The sequence below is a fragment of the Myxocyprinus asiaticus genome, chromosome 38 (genome assembly GCF_019703515.2).
Source record: "Myxocyprinus asiaticus isolate MX2 ecotype Aquarium Trade chromosome 38, UBuf_Myxa_2, whole genome shotgun sequence".
In the NCBI taxonomy this organism is placed as follows: domain Eukaryota; kingdom Metazoa; phylum Chordata; class Actinopteri; order Cypriniformes; family Catostomidae; genus Myxocyprinus; species Myxocyprinus asiaticus.
Window position 1 is genome coordinate 15,544,389 of NC_059381.1, and position 14,560 is coordinate 15,558,948.

General features: G+C 38.3%; 1 protein-coding gene across 4 annotated transcripts in view; it reads left to right on the forward strand.

Annotated features, from left to right (window-relative positions):
- Positions 1 to 14,560, forward strand: part of LOC127428868 (ankycorbin-like) — a 63,117-nt gene that overhangs the window by 29,902 nt on the left and 18,655 nt on the right. For all 4 annotated transcript variants that reach the window (XM_051677516.1, XM_051677518.1, XM_051677519.1 and 1 more), the window contains exons 3-6: positions 372 to 502; positions 10,538 to 10,626; positions 10,747 to 10,811; positions 12,901 to 12,958. In XM_051677516.1, the coding sequence (XP_051533476.1) occupies positions 372 to 502; positions 10,538 to 10,626; positions 10,747 to 10,811; positions 12,901 to 12,958 (343 nt within the window). The remainder of the gene's footprint in view (positions 1 to 371; positions 503 to 10,537; positions 10,627 to 10,746; positions 10,812 to 12,900; positions 12,959 to 14,560) is intronic.

Here is a 14,560-nt window from a genome sequence, read left to right on the forward strand (position 1 = left end):
GATATATGTATGTATGTATGTATATATATATATATATATATATGTATGTATGTATGTATGTATATGTATGTGTGTATATATATGTATGTATGTATATATATGTATGTATGTACATATGTGTACAGTTTACATTTATATATACATTACATTATATATACAGAGATTCATTGTTTTGTTGTTTATACTTTTTGTATGTGTGTATTAAAATAATATTAATATTTTGGGGGAAAATATAATATTTGTGTATTTTTATTGTTTACAAGATCCTGTTGTAAACATTGTGTGAGAAATATTCTAAAAATTCAACAACAAAAAAGTAGGTCTTATCAGTAGACCTTATAAACCTATAATCTGTTTTTTTTTTTTCATAGGCCCATGAATGGAATAAGAATGACGAGCGTCTCCTGAGTGCAGTGGAGCATGGGGAGTCAGACAAAGTTACCTCCCTCATCTCAAAGAAAGGAGCCAATCCCACCAAGCTTGACAGCGAGGGAAAGTCTGCGTAAGTACTGAACTGAAGTAGAGAGGTTACAGTTACATTCTGTCATTCCCATTGATCTAGACATTGTCTCTAATTGTGGCTTCAACTTTGTTTGGAAAGCATTTTTAATTAGTCTTTCCATGCTGCATCTTCTGCAGTCCATTTGAGATGTGCCTAACAATGAGTTTGTATGTGGGTGTTTGCAGAATAACTGAGGGCAAGAAGTCGTTTTTTTTTTTTTTTCATCTTTCAGGGTTTCTTATAAGGCCGCGGAAGTTCTAGAAATATCAAGAATTTTAACATTTTGATTTCCAGGCCTGGAAAAGTCATGGAAATTCTTCAAATAAAAAAAGGCATGGAAAATTCTAGTTTAGTTTCTATAATCGATATGCATTTGTCTTTCTTTTTTTTTTTTTTTTTTTTTTTTTGCTCTGCTCTAAATTATTTCATAGACTTGATATTGTTCATTGTAGAGTAAAACTTGCCCACAAGCAAACGTGATAACATCAGTCTGTCTTTTGAGGGTCTTATTGGAGTCAGTTATACACTGATTAGCATAATTTTTTATTAATTCAATTCAAAAGATTAGTACAACATACAAATGGAAATCTGCCCAGCAATCTACATGAAATTATTTCTAAAAAAAAAAAAATCCTTATCCAGTAATCATCATAAAGCACTAGAAAAGGCATGGAAATGCATTGGTCAAAAAGTGTGGGAACCTTGATCCTTTCATCAGTGTGTTTATATAGCAGTAGAAATGAAAATCTGAACCACAGTCTAACAAATTTAGGCCATCATTAACACCATCAGCCTTTTGTTACATTGCATTTACTTCAGCCTTGATTTTCCCTCATTTACCGTACTAGGCTTACAGATGTTCCGATTTTAATGCTTCAGTTTGTTTATACCAGTCATCTGGTTTGGAAATTATGTCTGATGCACATACCCATGCTGAGAAGAACAGCAACAATGACCTAAGCACCCAAGAATCTTCAAGTTCCAATCTGATATCAAAACTGTCTTTCTTGCCTTGTCATTTATGAACTTTGTGTTGGGGTAATGTTTGCTTAAAAAGTTGACTGAATTATATGTTTGTTTTTTTTGTTTGTTTTTTGGAGCCTGAACCTGAATAATTACATGCTTCTATCTACATATTTGACAAAAAAAAAAAAAAAAAAGTGGATGGATTTAGGCCATGTCCACACTAATACTTTTTGTTTGTAAACATGTTGATTTTGCTGTGTTTAAGCCTTTCATCCACACTGGAACGGCACTTTCCTCCACCGAAAACAACGACTTTTGAAAACTATCTCTAGTACCGCAAAACGACTTTGGAAAAAGCTGTCGCTAGGAAACTGAAAATGAAAACAAATTAGTGTGGATGTGGACTTACTGTGTGTGAGCATGCCAAGTAGTTTAAATCCACCATAAAGAAATTTTATGATTTTTTTTTTCCCTTTTAAGAGTCTAACAAAAAGTTCAACACTTTGAAACAATATACATAACACTAGAATTTTACATTACTTAGAAGAAAGTATGAGTGGTGTTTGCTTATGCAATACATGCTGCCACGATGCTAGGGTGTTGTGGGTTGTTACCAGGGCATTTCTATTAGGATACTGTGGTGTTTACAGTGCTGTTTAGTGTGTTACTGTGCAGTTGCTAGGGTACAGTGCATCCGGAAAGTATTCCACATTTTGTTATGTTACAGCCCTATTCCAAAATGGATTTCACGTTGTCATTATGGGGTATTGTTTGTAGAATTTTGTGGAAAATAATGAATTTAATCTATTTTAGAATAAGGCTATAACATAACAATGTGGAAAAAGTGAAGCGCTGTGAATACTTTCCGGATGCACTGTATACTGGGTGGTGTCCAGGTGGATGCTTTCTGGCCCAAGTCAAAATAGCCTACCCCAATTCTTCATGCTATTCTGGTCCGTAGATATGGCTCTGATCCTTTCCTCAATGCAAGTCTATGGGATTTTTTGCCTGTTTTTTGTCTGCCAGGTAAAGATTGTAAGAACATTTTTTGTATTTCTCTCTTCAAGCCACGCAATTTGAGGCATCATTCATATCCGTATCACAAACGGTGCAGGACAAGTAATATAGGAATGGTCCTACGAGCAACATGGGAGAGATGCATGATCTACTAGGAGCTCCAGTGAATGGCGAGAGATGAGCTTCACTATGGAAGTAATGAACTCAGACACTGCTGACCTGAGTGAGTCTCCAGTGTACTGCGTTAGGAGGACTTGAGAGGATATGCTCTCACAGGCTCACAATAAATCCTTATCTGCCCATTTGAGGAGTCCATTGTGTTCAAGTGCTTGTTCCCCAGAGGCTTCACGAGCTGGAACACGCAGAACACAGAGCCTCGCTGTATTTTCATACCATCACAGTCACCATGGAGATCTAATTTGCTGATAATGAAAGAATTGGGCATGAGACCTTGTGTGATTTTGTAATCATTATGCTCTGGTGGACATGTCATTTACCTTGAAAAGGATGCTGCGCAAGTGCTTTATCATATTAATAACAAAAACAAAGACAAATGCTGAAACAAATGAATCTGAACGTTCATTAGCTTTACATTTCAGGGTTTAAAGAAACATAATTTACAAACTTGCCTTTTGGAGAATACTAAGTGACAGAACGTGTAATTGAACTGACCTTGTAATTAAATCATAGGACACCTGTGATTAGATTGATCATTCCCTATATTTAAAAAAAGACTTTTAAATTTTTGTTGTTGTTGTTGTTGTTGTTGTTGTTGTTTAAGTGAGCTTAAAGGGTAGTTTACCCAAAAATTAGAATTCTGCCATCATTACTCACCCTCGTGTAGTTCCGATGCCGTATTCCGTGGAACACAAGGACAGATTTGTTAAGAAAGCTGATGTTAGACTGTCAGCTCCTTACCTTCTGCCTAATATGTCCTTTTTATGCTCCATGGAAGAAAGTAATATTGGTCTTGAAGGACATTAAGTTGCAGCACTCTAAACTGCGATTAAATCACTCTCATATGCTACCAAATTTCGCTCAATGCGACTGAAAATGTCTGTTATTAGCCACTGGCTGGTAAATATTCAGATTTCACTCGCCAGTGATTGAGTTGTGGAGTGGCGAAGAAGAACTACAGAACCGAGATCCTTTCATTGCATGCTGTGTCTCATGAGTGTGCACTCTAAGGATATGTACCATATGTACCATGGAAGCAGTGGGTACTGAGGTGTTGTGGTTTGCAGTGTCACTATTGCTTTTTTCTTTTTTTTTCTCCCCAATTTGGAATGCCCAATTCCCAATGCGCTCTAAGTCCTAGTGGTGGCGTAGTGACTCGCCTCAATCCGGGTGGTGGAGGACGAATCTCAGTTGCCTCCGCGTCTGAGACCTTCAGTCCGCGCATCTTATCACGTGGCTTGTTGAGTGCGTTACTGTGGAGACATAGCACGTGTGGAGGCTTCACGCTGTTCTCCGTGGCATCCACGCCCAACTCACCAAGCGCCCCACTGAGAGCGAACCATGTTATGGCGACCACGAGTTGCTTAGGAGACCTGCTGGATTCACTCAGCATGCCCTGGATTCGAACTCACAACTCCAGGGGTGGTAGTCAGATTTTGTTTAAATGGCACCTATTATGGTTTTTAAACGTGCCTAATTTTGTTTTAAAGGTCTCATACAATAGATTTACATGCATCCAAGGTCAAAAAACACTTTAATTTGCTCATAATTTAAATTGCAGCATTACCTTTTTTTCCCAGTGTCAAAAATGACTCGTTCGATGATCCGTTCTAAAGGATTAATTCTAAACTCCTCCTTTCAGAGAGACTACTCTGCTCTGATTGGTCAGATGTCCCATTCTGTTGTGATTGGTCTACCGCTTAGTGTAGTGTTTGAGGGCGGGTCAAAGCTGTTCGCGAGCAGCCAATGAAGACCAGAGGCTGGTTTCTTTGTTACCAAATTACATAGGTTAGTACAGGAAGTAAGTCTGGAATTACTAACGACTCGTTTCAGGTGTTCAGAATCAGTTCTTTCTTTTGGGAGTCAATAACTCCATTTGTCATGCACTTTGATTTTTGAAACTTTGCAGACTTTTTTACATTCACAAACAGCTATATAACACACTACATAAAAGGTAATATTTGAAAAACCATAATAGGTGCTCTTTAAAATTGTCCACGGACTGTTTTCACAACATTCTCCGGTTTACAGCATGGCTACAGTGTAATGCACCTGTTGGATGCCTGTTGGAAGGTTAAAAGTGTAGCAAAACTCAAGAGCTTGTAGATTTAAATTTGAGAACTTGAACAATAAATATTTGTACATGTAAGTCAATACACATTATGCGAGGAAATTTTGCTTGTTCTGTGTAATCTGTGGCCAAATATGAGATCCAGGCGATCCATTTTCATTTCATAATGCCTCTTTTAATACCCTTTCTGTTATTTACAGTCAGTTGTTGATCAAAAAGTAAAAAAACATTATTTCTAATCACACATTGCACAGATGAAGTAAAGACAACAATGCAACTTCTCTCTCGTTAATGTGCGCCCAACTGTAAACACTTGCTCGCGGAACTGCCGGTGCTTTTAAATAGACTGTAGCGCTTGTTATACATATCATTGTAAACTCAATGTAAATACTTGTAAATTGCACAAATTATGCATACAAACAAACACGTAACAAAATGTAGTAATGTAGTGGTGTAATAAATGTGTGAACATAACTATTTAAAGGGGCAATCATACCTAATTAAATATTTTAACTTAAACACTGTAAATATTAATGATTTTAACAAAAAGGCTCTTTCAGTGTCTATGCTGGGGTTTGGTAAAAACCCATACAAACCTGCCCCATGAATCTGTTTTATTTTTATTTATTTTTTTACATTAGTACTTTTGATATAGTAGCACTTAAATTTTAGATGTGGAATTCTATTTTCATTATAAGGTTCCAACTTTGTGAATATTTTGTTTTACAAATATGTATGAAATTTCAAAAAGTGATAAGAGCTTGTATCATTATTATCAGTGCAATTTTATGACATCGTATAAATTGATAGAATGTAAAATTTGTACATTTTAAAAAGCTAAAATGTTATTTATAAATATGAAATGTGAAATAAATTATACACTTTAACATACAGTGCATCTGGAAAGTATTCACAGCACTTCACTTTTTCCACATTTTGTTATGTTACAGCCAAATGGATTAAATTCATTATTTTCCTCAAAATTCTACAAACAGTACCCCATAATGACAATGTGAAAGAAGTTTGTTTGAAATCTTTGCAAATTTATAAAAAACAAACAAACAAAAAAACACATGTACATAAGTATTCACATCCTTTGCTCAATACTTTGTTGAAGCACCTTTGGCACTAATTACAGCCTCAAGTCTTTTTGAGTATGATGCTACAAGCTTGGCACACCTATTTTTGGGCAGTTTCTCCCATTCTTCTTTGCAGGACCTCTCAAGCTCCATCAGGTTGGGTGGGGAGCGTCGGTGCACAGCCATTTTCAGATCTCTCCAGAGATGTTCAGTTGGGTTCAAGTCTGGGCTCTGGCTGGGCCACTCAAGGACATTCACAGAGTTGTCCTGGAGCCACTCCTTTGTTATCTTGGCTGGGTGCTTAGGGTCGTTGTCCTGTTGGAAGATGAACCTTCGTCGCAGTCTGAGGTCCAGAGTGCTCTGGAGCAGGTTTTCATCAAGGATGTCTCTGTACATTGCTGCATTCATCTTTCCCTCGATCCTGACTAGTCTCCCAGTACCTGCCGCTGAAAAGCATCCCCACAGCATGATGCTGCCACCACCATGCTTCACTGTAGGGATGATATTGGCCAGGTGATGAGCGGTACCTGGGTTCCTCCAGACATGACGCTAGCCATTCAGGCCAAAGAGTTCAATCTTTGTTTCATCAGACCAGAGAATTTTGTTTCTCATGGTCTGAGAGTCCTCCAGGCGGGCTGTCATGTGCCTTTTACTGAGGAGTGGCTTCTGTCTGGCCACTCTACCATACAGGCCTGATTGGTGGAGTGCTGCAGAGATGGTTGTTCTTCTGGAATGTTCTCCTCTCTCCACAGAGAAACGCTGGAGCTCTGTCAGAGTGACCATCGGGTTCTTGGTCACCTCCCTGACTAAGGCCCTTCTCCCCCGATTGCTCAGTTTGGCCAGGCGGCCAGCTCTAGGAAGAGTCCTGGTGGTTCCAAACTTCTTCCATTTATGGATGATGGAGGCCACTGTGCTCATTGGGACCTTCAATGCTGCAGAAAATTTTCTGTACCCTTCCCCAGATCTGTGCCTCGATACAATCCTGTCTCGGAGGTCGACAGACAATTCCTTGGACTTCAAGGCTTGGTTTGTGCTCTGACATGCACTGTTAACTGTGGGACCTTATATAGACAGGTGTGTGCCTTTCCAAATCATGTCCAATCAACTGAATTTACCACAGATGGACTCCAATCAAGTTGTAGAAACATCTCAAGGATGATCAGTGGAAACAGGATGCACCTGAGCTCAATTTTGAGTGTCATGGCAAAGGCTGTGAATACTTATGTACATGTGATTTTTTTTTTCCCCGTTTTTTATGTTTTAATAAATTTGCAAAGATTTCAAACAAACTTCTTTCACGTTGTCATTATGGGGTATTGTTTGTAGAATTTTGAGGAAAATAATGAATTTAATCCATTTTGGAACAAGGCTGTAACATAACAAAATTTGGAAAAAGTGAAGCGCTGTGAATACTTTCCGGATGCACTGTACTATAGTGCGTGAAGTAATACCTATGAACACTGTAAATATGTGAAGATGCACTTTCCCAATTTGCTTTACAGTTGCATTATGCTTACATGTCATCAAAAGTCTGGCTAGTAAAAACAAAAATTGACTAACTAATGACAGTTCTTTCTCCAACGTGTCCATAGAGCGTTGGGGTTAGTAAATAATGAAAGATTTTTATTTTTATTTTTTTTGGATGAAATATCCATTGAAATTTTTTTCCAGACCAATTTGATAACACCAAGGATTTGTTTTGCTTTTCTTTTTTTTCCAGACAAGCAACCTATAGTGGCATATCACCTTTTGTCTCCTAAAATGGAGAGGTGGTGGCGTAGTGGGCTCAAGCACATAACTGGTAATCAGGTTGCTGATTCAATCCCCACAGCCATCACCATTGTGTCCTTGAGCAAGGCACTTAACTCCAGGTTGCTCCAGGGGGATTGTCCCTGTAATAAGTACACTGTAAGTTGCTTTGTATAAAAGCATCTGCCAAATGCATAAATGTAAATGTAAAATAACCTTTAATAACATAGCATGATGTAAAATGTGCTTAAATTGCTATATTTGAATACAGAAAGTTCCTGCTTTAGTCTTTTAAAGGTCAGAGCCATGTAGATGTTATGAGTGACATAATAATAAAGGCCATTATCAGGGTGCATTGCTTAGTTTTCGCTGTCAGCTTTATTACTGCTGGAAAAATGGATCTGAGTGGATCATACATAATGAAGATTGCTGATCCCTATCCTCTAGTAGGGTGTAATACATTTCCTATATAATAATCTTTGTTTTTCTCAGGTTTGTCCTCCAAAGAGCCGAATAAGTGATGGAGAACACTGCTAAATTGTTTAATCACAGTTTAAAGCAGTGTTTCCCAACCAAAGTTAGTCAGGTGTGCCGTGGAAAATCATCAAATTCCACAAAATAAATAAATGCATGAAAAAAATAATAATTTCAGGGATCCAAACTCCTCACCTTTCGGAGAAATTCGCCGTTTTGAAACCATAATTGGTCACTTTTGTGATTGTGAAGAGCAATGATTAATGTGCAAAAGTGACTGATATTTATACATGTTAAGGATCTTTTACATGACTCGTATCAGCGCTGCAGAATACATTGAAGTCTATGAAGTGACGACACTTTACACCAAAGTGTTTTTCACACACAAGTTTTTGCTTCACCAATAATGTCTTTGAGAGTACTAAGCAACAAGAAATATTTAAAAACTGTCAAAATTTGTGAAGAGACATTTAATGTCTCATAATTTCTTTTAATTAAATATTACCTTATCGTTTACGAAATATCAGAGACCCCAGTTATTGAACTAATTTAAATTCACCAAGAATACACTTAGACCTAAACATAAACAAGTCCTTTTATTACTTTCTGCTATCAAAGCAACTGCAAGCTTTTTTTCTCTCTTCCAAATATATGTTTTCAATGTTTATTGTGCACACCTCCGCTTTTTTACGTGGCAAACTCCTAAAATCACCCCTCTGTGACGCTTTCTGCAACTCTTGTCACGTGGAGGGCAATGCGGCGCTTGACGCTGGCGTTGAACGGAGTGTTGACGCCTCCACTCAGCTCACGTGAAATGCGCTTTACAATGACAAAAGAACATTATTGAAACTCAAAATTATTATTATTTGTCTATGTGGCAGCGGGGGCATGGTCAAGCATCTCTCCGGAGAGAGAAAAAGCGGTAAGGGCGTTTACACCTGAGCTAAATTATGTATAACACCTGCCTCTAATTTCAGTGAACATGGGGAGAGCGGCATAAATAGAGACACACCGCAAATAGGAGGGGAGAGAGCCTGGGCACGACAGACCCGAGCAAGAAGCAAGGAGTTTTTATTACAAATGATGAGAGTTTATTTTTGTGAAGCGGTGTGTAATTGTTGATTAACTTTGTGCATAACGCAAAGACTGGGAGACCGTAATTTGTGCTGCAGAGAGAGAGAAAATAAACCCTTACCTGAACCAGGAAAACTGCTTCTCGCCTCCTCTTTACAGTCTATTATTGTGGTCTTTTTTATAAAAGTCATGCTCAGCAGTTTAAATACTGTAGGAAAATGATAACGTAGATCTACTTTATGTTTATAATTCTTATACTGAAGTCAGTAGATTTGTAGCCGTGCAAGTTTTAGTAAAGGAGAAGGTAAGAACGTTATTGAAACTCACTATTATTAGACTATTGTTGTCTTTCTGGATGAAAAATAATACTCAGACTGAAGGAAGACTAAAGATCTGCTTTGTTCTTTTAATGCTTAAACACTATAAAGTCTCTTGGTAGATTTCGGTTATGAACGACTCAAAATGATTCACAGACTCACTCAGAGCACATAAGACGCTCATTTGTCGCCACCTGGTGACATTTCCAGAAGGGGTCACTGAACTAATCCGTTAATAAAATTGAACAAATTTGTGAAACAGAAGCAAGCCTCACCAAAATACTCTTTATTTTGCAGCTAATTCTGCAAAATTGTAAACTTGAATAAACTTGAATCACTAAAATAGCTGGAATTGATGCTTTTAGCTTATCCTTTAAAAATAATATCCCCAGAAATTTTTTTCGTAGACCAGTGATTCTTAACTTTTTCGCCCCTCATGAGTTTGCATCCCTGTAATTTGTTATGGCATTGCAAGATCAAATCTACAAATTAGAAAAGAAGCTAATTTGTTGTTTATTCAATACCCATTTAGCGCTCTTGCCACCTGTGACCTCACACACCGTAGATTTTTTTTTTTTTGTTTTTGTTTTTTTTGCATAGCCGAATTTCAGACATTACAATTAAACACACTACTAAGACGGACAGAAAACATGGACAAGTTCTTGATAAGGAAAAATATTGACGATGGTTAGCCTATGTGGGTTAGTGGTGTGCCGTAGAATTTTTTAGTCATAAAAAGTATGCTGTGGCAGAAAAAAGGTTGGGAAACACTGGTTTAAAGGAATGCTCCAGAACTTTTATACATTTTGGATGCCATCAGCATTTCATTTGGATGAAATCAAGAGATTTCAAGACTAATGGGGAGTTTAAAGACAGATATTTAACAGACACTCCACCTTCCTCACTTTGACAACTGTATTCATTGCACAAAATGAAATTAGAAAAATTGGTCTAGTATTGCCAATTCAAAACAGTGCTTTGTAATTTACTTATTTACTTAAAAGCACAAAACCCTTTACTGCATGTAAGTTACAAACAAGTTACAGGCTATACATGGCAAAAGAAATGCCCAAATGCGAGTCAACGAGTTTTTATTTTTTATTTTATGCAGTCTACATGTAGCAGCCACTCGAGGTCAGGTGGAGTGCCTTGCAGTCATCCTGGCTTATGGGGCCGATGTTTCTCAACAGGATGCTTCAGGTTGATTTCTAATTCTGTCAATCCCTAAGTGTAAAATTTTTTCAACATTATGTAACATTCATAGCTCTAATGAATGAAACTATGCAAATAACATGCTGTGTTTTCCTCTCCTTACATCAGGGTTTACTGCTTTACACCTTGCTGCCAAAAACAACCATCCTGAGTGTGCCAAAAAGTTGATACAGGTAATGCACTGTTTCAGGCTGATTGTGTTTAATTGACTGAGAATTTTTCAGATGAACGTACAGACATAAAAGCATTAGGTGTATGCAGACAGATGGAGTGAATGCTAATGAAAACATTTGTCATGTTGCAACATTATGTGTGCCTGATAAACAAAGGGAGCAGATTTGGCTCTACACTTTCAGCAACCAGCAATCCCACGTCCTCCGTCTGTGAGCTTGGAGAGTGTTGCATGTTTGGAATGATGTGTGTGGGCAGGATTGAGTGTTTGAAGACTCACTTCAGTCTTCGTATGCACCTGATACCTTCCATAATAGCGCGTTTTCCGCTCCATCTGATTTCACTAGAGCTTCACATATACACACAAGATTTGAGAATGTTCCAAAGAGCATCTTGTGTGCTTCAATGGAAGCAATGACCTTTTGTACAAAGGAGTTAACATGGACATTGTCACAAATTGACTTATGTGATTAGTGATCTAACAGTGTTCAGTCTGCTTAAATATGTTCCTTTTGCCAGAGTTACTTTAACCATCCTTTGTTTAGACATTAAAAGGTGCTCCGCTAGTGAACAATTAGAACGTTTGCATGGTCTTTCACCAAAAAAAGCCTTGCAAATATTCCAAACATATATTCCACTTCACATGGCCAGTTTGGGTTGAATTCATTAGCCTTTTCCCCTGGAGATCCAGTGAAACAGAAGAACTAACTGCTCCTCTAATGAAAGGGGCTGACAATTGTAAACCTGTTTCATTCAACAGTCATAAATCGAAACTCCTTTCTTGTCTTCCCAAACAGAACAAATGCTCAAAGGTCCTCTGTACCTTTAGATGCTGAAAAATACTTTCTTTGCTAATTTTCCCATTAGAGTGAATTGAGCAGGTACTGTAGTAATTTGGAATGACAGTAAGGAGCCATTTGGCTCATTACTGGTTACATTAAGATTCAGCCGTTTATCTGGCCAGTAAAGTACAAGGTATTGAAGTGATTATTAGGACATATGGAAGCTTGTTACATTGCAAAATAGTAGCAGTATGGACTAGAGCAGTGGTTCTCAAACCTGTCCTGGAGGCCCCTCAACACCACACATTTTGGATGTCTCCTCAATCAAACACACCTGAGTCAACTCAACAGCTCATTAGTGGAGACTCCAAGACTTAAAGGTGCACTCAGTAATTCTAATACAATACACTTTTTGTCAAATTCTGCAAATATCTCCTCACAGTCTGCTAGCTGACCGTTCTGGTGGTGGGCTGAAAAAAAATCTAGTATTTGTACATAGCCCTGGCTCTGTAAATGGGACAAAAACAAAGTGGATCAGAGTGATCCACACTGCAATACTTCAGCCAATCAGCAACAGGGGGTGGTTCTTGCACGTGCACAGGATAGGGGGTGGGGGCAGAGCGAGAGGGAAATTCATTAGAAGAGCGACAGCAAATCTGGCTGATACGAACTTTCTAAACTCCAAGGAGGACAAATGGCTGAGAAACAGACCAAGAAACTATAATCTAAAAAAGAAGGATTATGATAATTCGAGGGTGGAGCTTCCAAAGGAGCACTGAAGGGAGGAGTGTGTTTGTTTTGGCAGTTGAAATCGAATATCAACAGTGCTTCTCAGGGATCGCTGAGTGCACCTTTAAATTGGGTGTGTCAGAAAAGAGCGACATGCAAAATGTGCAGTGCTGGAGGGCCTCCAGGACCGGTTTGAGAACCATTGGACTAGAGGAGTTAATTGCTGGTAGTCCATAAGCAAAGTTAATGGGGCATCCACATTAGGCACATTTTTAGGTCTGATTGGTTGCTGCTGTCAGTTTTAATTACACCTCTCCTCAGATAAAACCCTTCAAATAAATGCTTCGTGCCTCCCCATCAATGGACACTGGCCTGACATGTTGGAAATGTTTAATAGGAGGAAGCATCATTAACTCTCACCAAAAAACTGCTCTGTGAAAAGTGGAGCCGTTTTGATTGAAAGGTTGTAATTGGTGTCAGGGTGCGCCTCTGGGTACAACATGTCTTGGTGGTCTTGGTTGAAGCTTTGATTGGGTGATGTGTTTTAAGCAAGTCTCTAATGGGCTGCCTTCCTCTACAGAGTAAGTGTGTGGTGGATGCTGTGGACATATCAGGAAGGACAGCTCTTCATCTCGCAGGTAAGGGTGCAAATTGTCTTCATTATTACAGTTGAATAGTGGTCAAATAATCCACTAAAAGCTTGACTCCACTCTCTTAAACGTGTGTCAGTTCTCTCCACAGTTTAGAACATTACTAAAAGAGACAACTGTCTCTGGTACAGTCAGTTTTATATTGCTTTAATGAAGAGATCAGTATCAATGTTTCTCACAAACGCTCACTGCATTTTACAATAACAAATAGCAAAATGCACAAATATATTATACCCTGTTTTGTTAGATCACACAATGCATTCCACAAATACACACAAGTATTTTTGATTTGTAATTTAATGCACAAATAAATGCTGAGCTGTTGGCATTTGTTCTCTGCAACGACAATACATGCGCTTGTGCATTTTCAATAACTTTTTTAATAACATTGATTCACAAATATATGAGGGCTTTCATGTGTTAACTCACTCACCGTAAGAATGGATGGCATTTGTGATGCTGAGTTTTCAGGTGTCAGACCGTGTCTTGATTCAAACAAGCCCTGGTCCCCCTATCAAGAAACTTTCTATTAAAAATGCTTGTTGCATTCAAAGGTGTCAGTCATTGATTGAAAGTCTGTCGCTCAGCATTGCGAGAGAAGCCATGCAACTTTGTATTTCTGCAAAACCTTGCAAAACAAACACTTGCCACCCATGATTCAGTATGGCAGCAACTTATTTTCTTATGCAACTATCTTAAGAAAAGGTCATGTGGTGTCATGAGTTATTATGTGTCACTGCAGACAAAAAACAAGCACTATAGTGCAAAGAAACTAGCCAAAAAATCCCTAAATAAACTACTTCTCTCTTACAATTAAAATAGCGATGGCTAACATTGTCTTTTATCGTGTGCATCACATCCAACTGTTAGTATCCCCCTAAAAAAAACGTATGTCTCTTTACTCACTAATTGACTTAAAACCTTCAAGAGGAGCCATTCAATGGAAAGGAACATCTCAAACATTATCTTCAGTATGTTTTCTTGCAGTATTTTGGTTTAAAATAGACTACTTTTTATTTTGAGTGTTGATTGTTTTCTCTGAGTGGAGTTTTGACTCAAAAACACACTCCCAAACATTAACCTCCTGCGCCGCCTCTCCGCTAAAAAGCACAAAATGGCACGTTCCTGTGGCCCACTTCATTCAAATTGCCAGGCAGAGAGGGCGAAGTCACGCATCATGTTTTTTATTTATTTATTGAGACTTGGTATTCAGAAAATTGCTCCCTAGCAAGCCAATTTCACTCTCTAGGAATAGTGAGATGTGGAAAAATGTGACAGCGTGTTAGCTGATAATTGAGCCTTATGGCAGCTGTTTGTGCTTTTTCAGCTTTTTGGGATCAGACCTGGGAGGGAAGGCAAAGTAGAGCCAAGGAGCTTTCAGCCACCTGGAGGTCAGAAGTCTGCTCGTAGGATATCATTTATCCTGTCGAGAAAAGCAAGAAACAAAAGAGTGTTACATACTGACTACAAAGTGGAGAAATCCTTTAACTAATGGGAGGGTGTGTTTACGCTGGTCCAGCAGTCAAGAATGATTGCTTCTGTGATTGGTTGAGAGTAGGACACAGTGTAATTTTTAAGGGAGACGCTAAT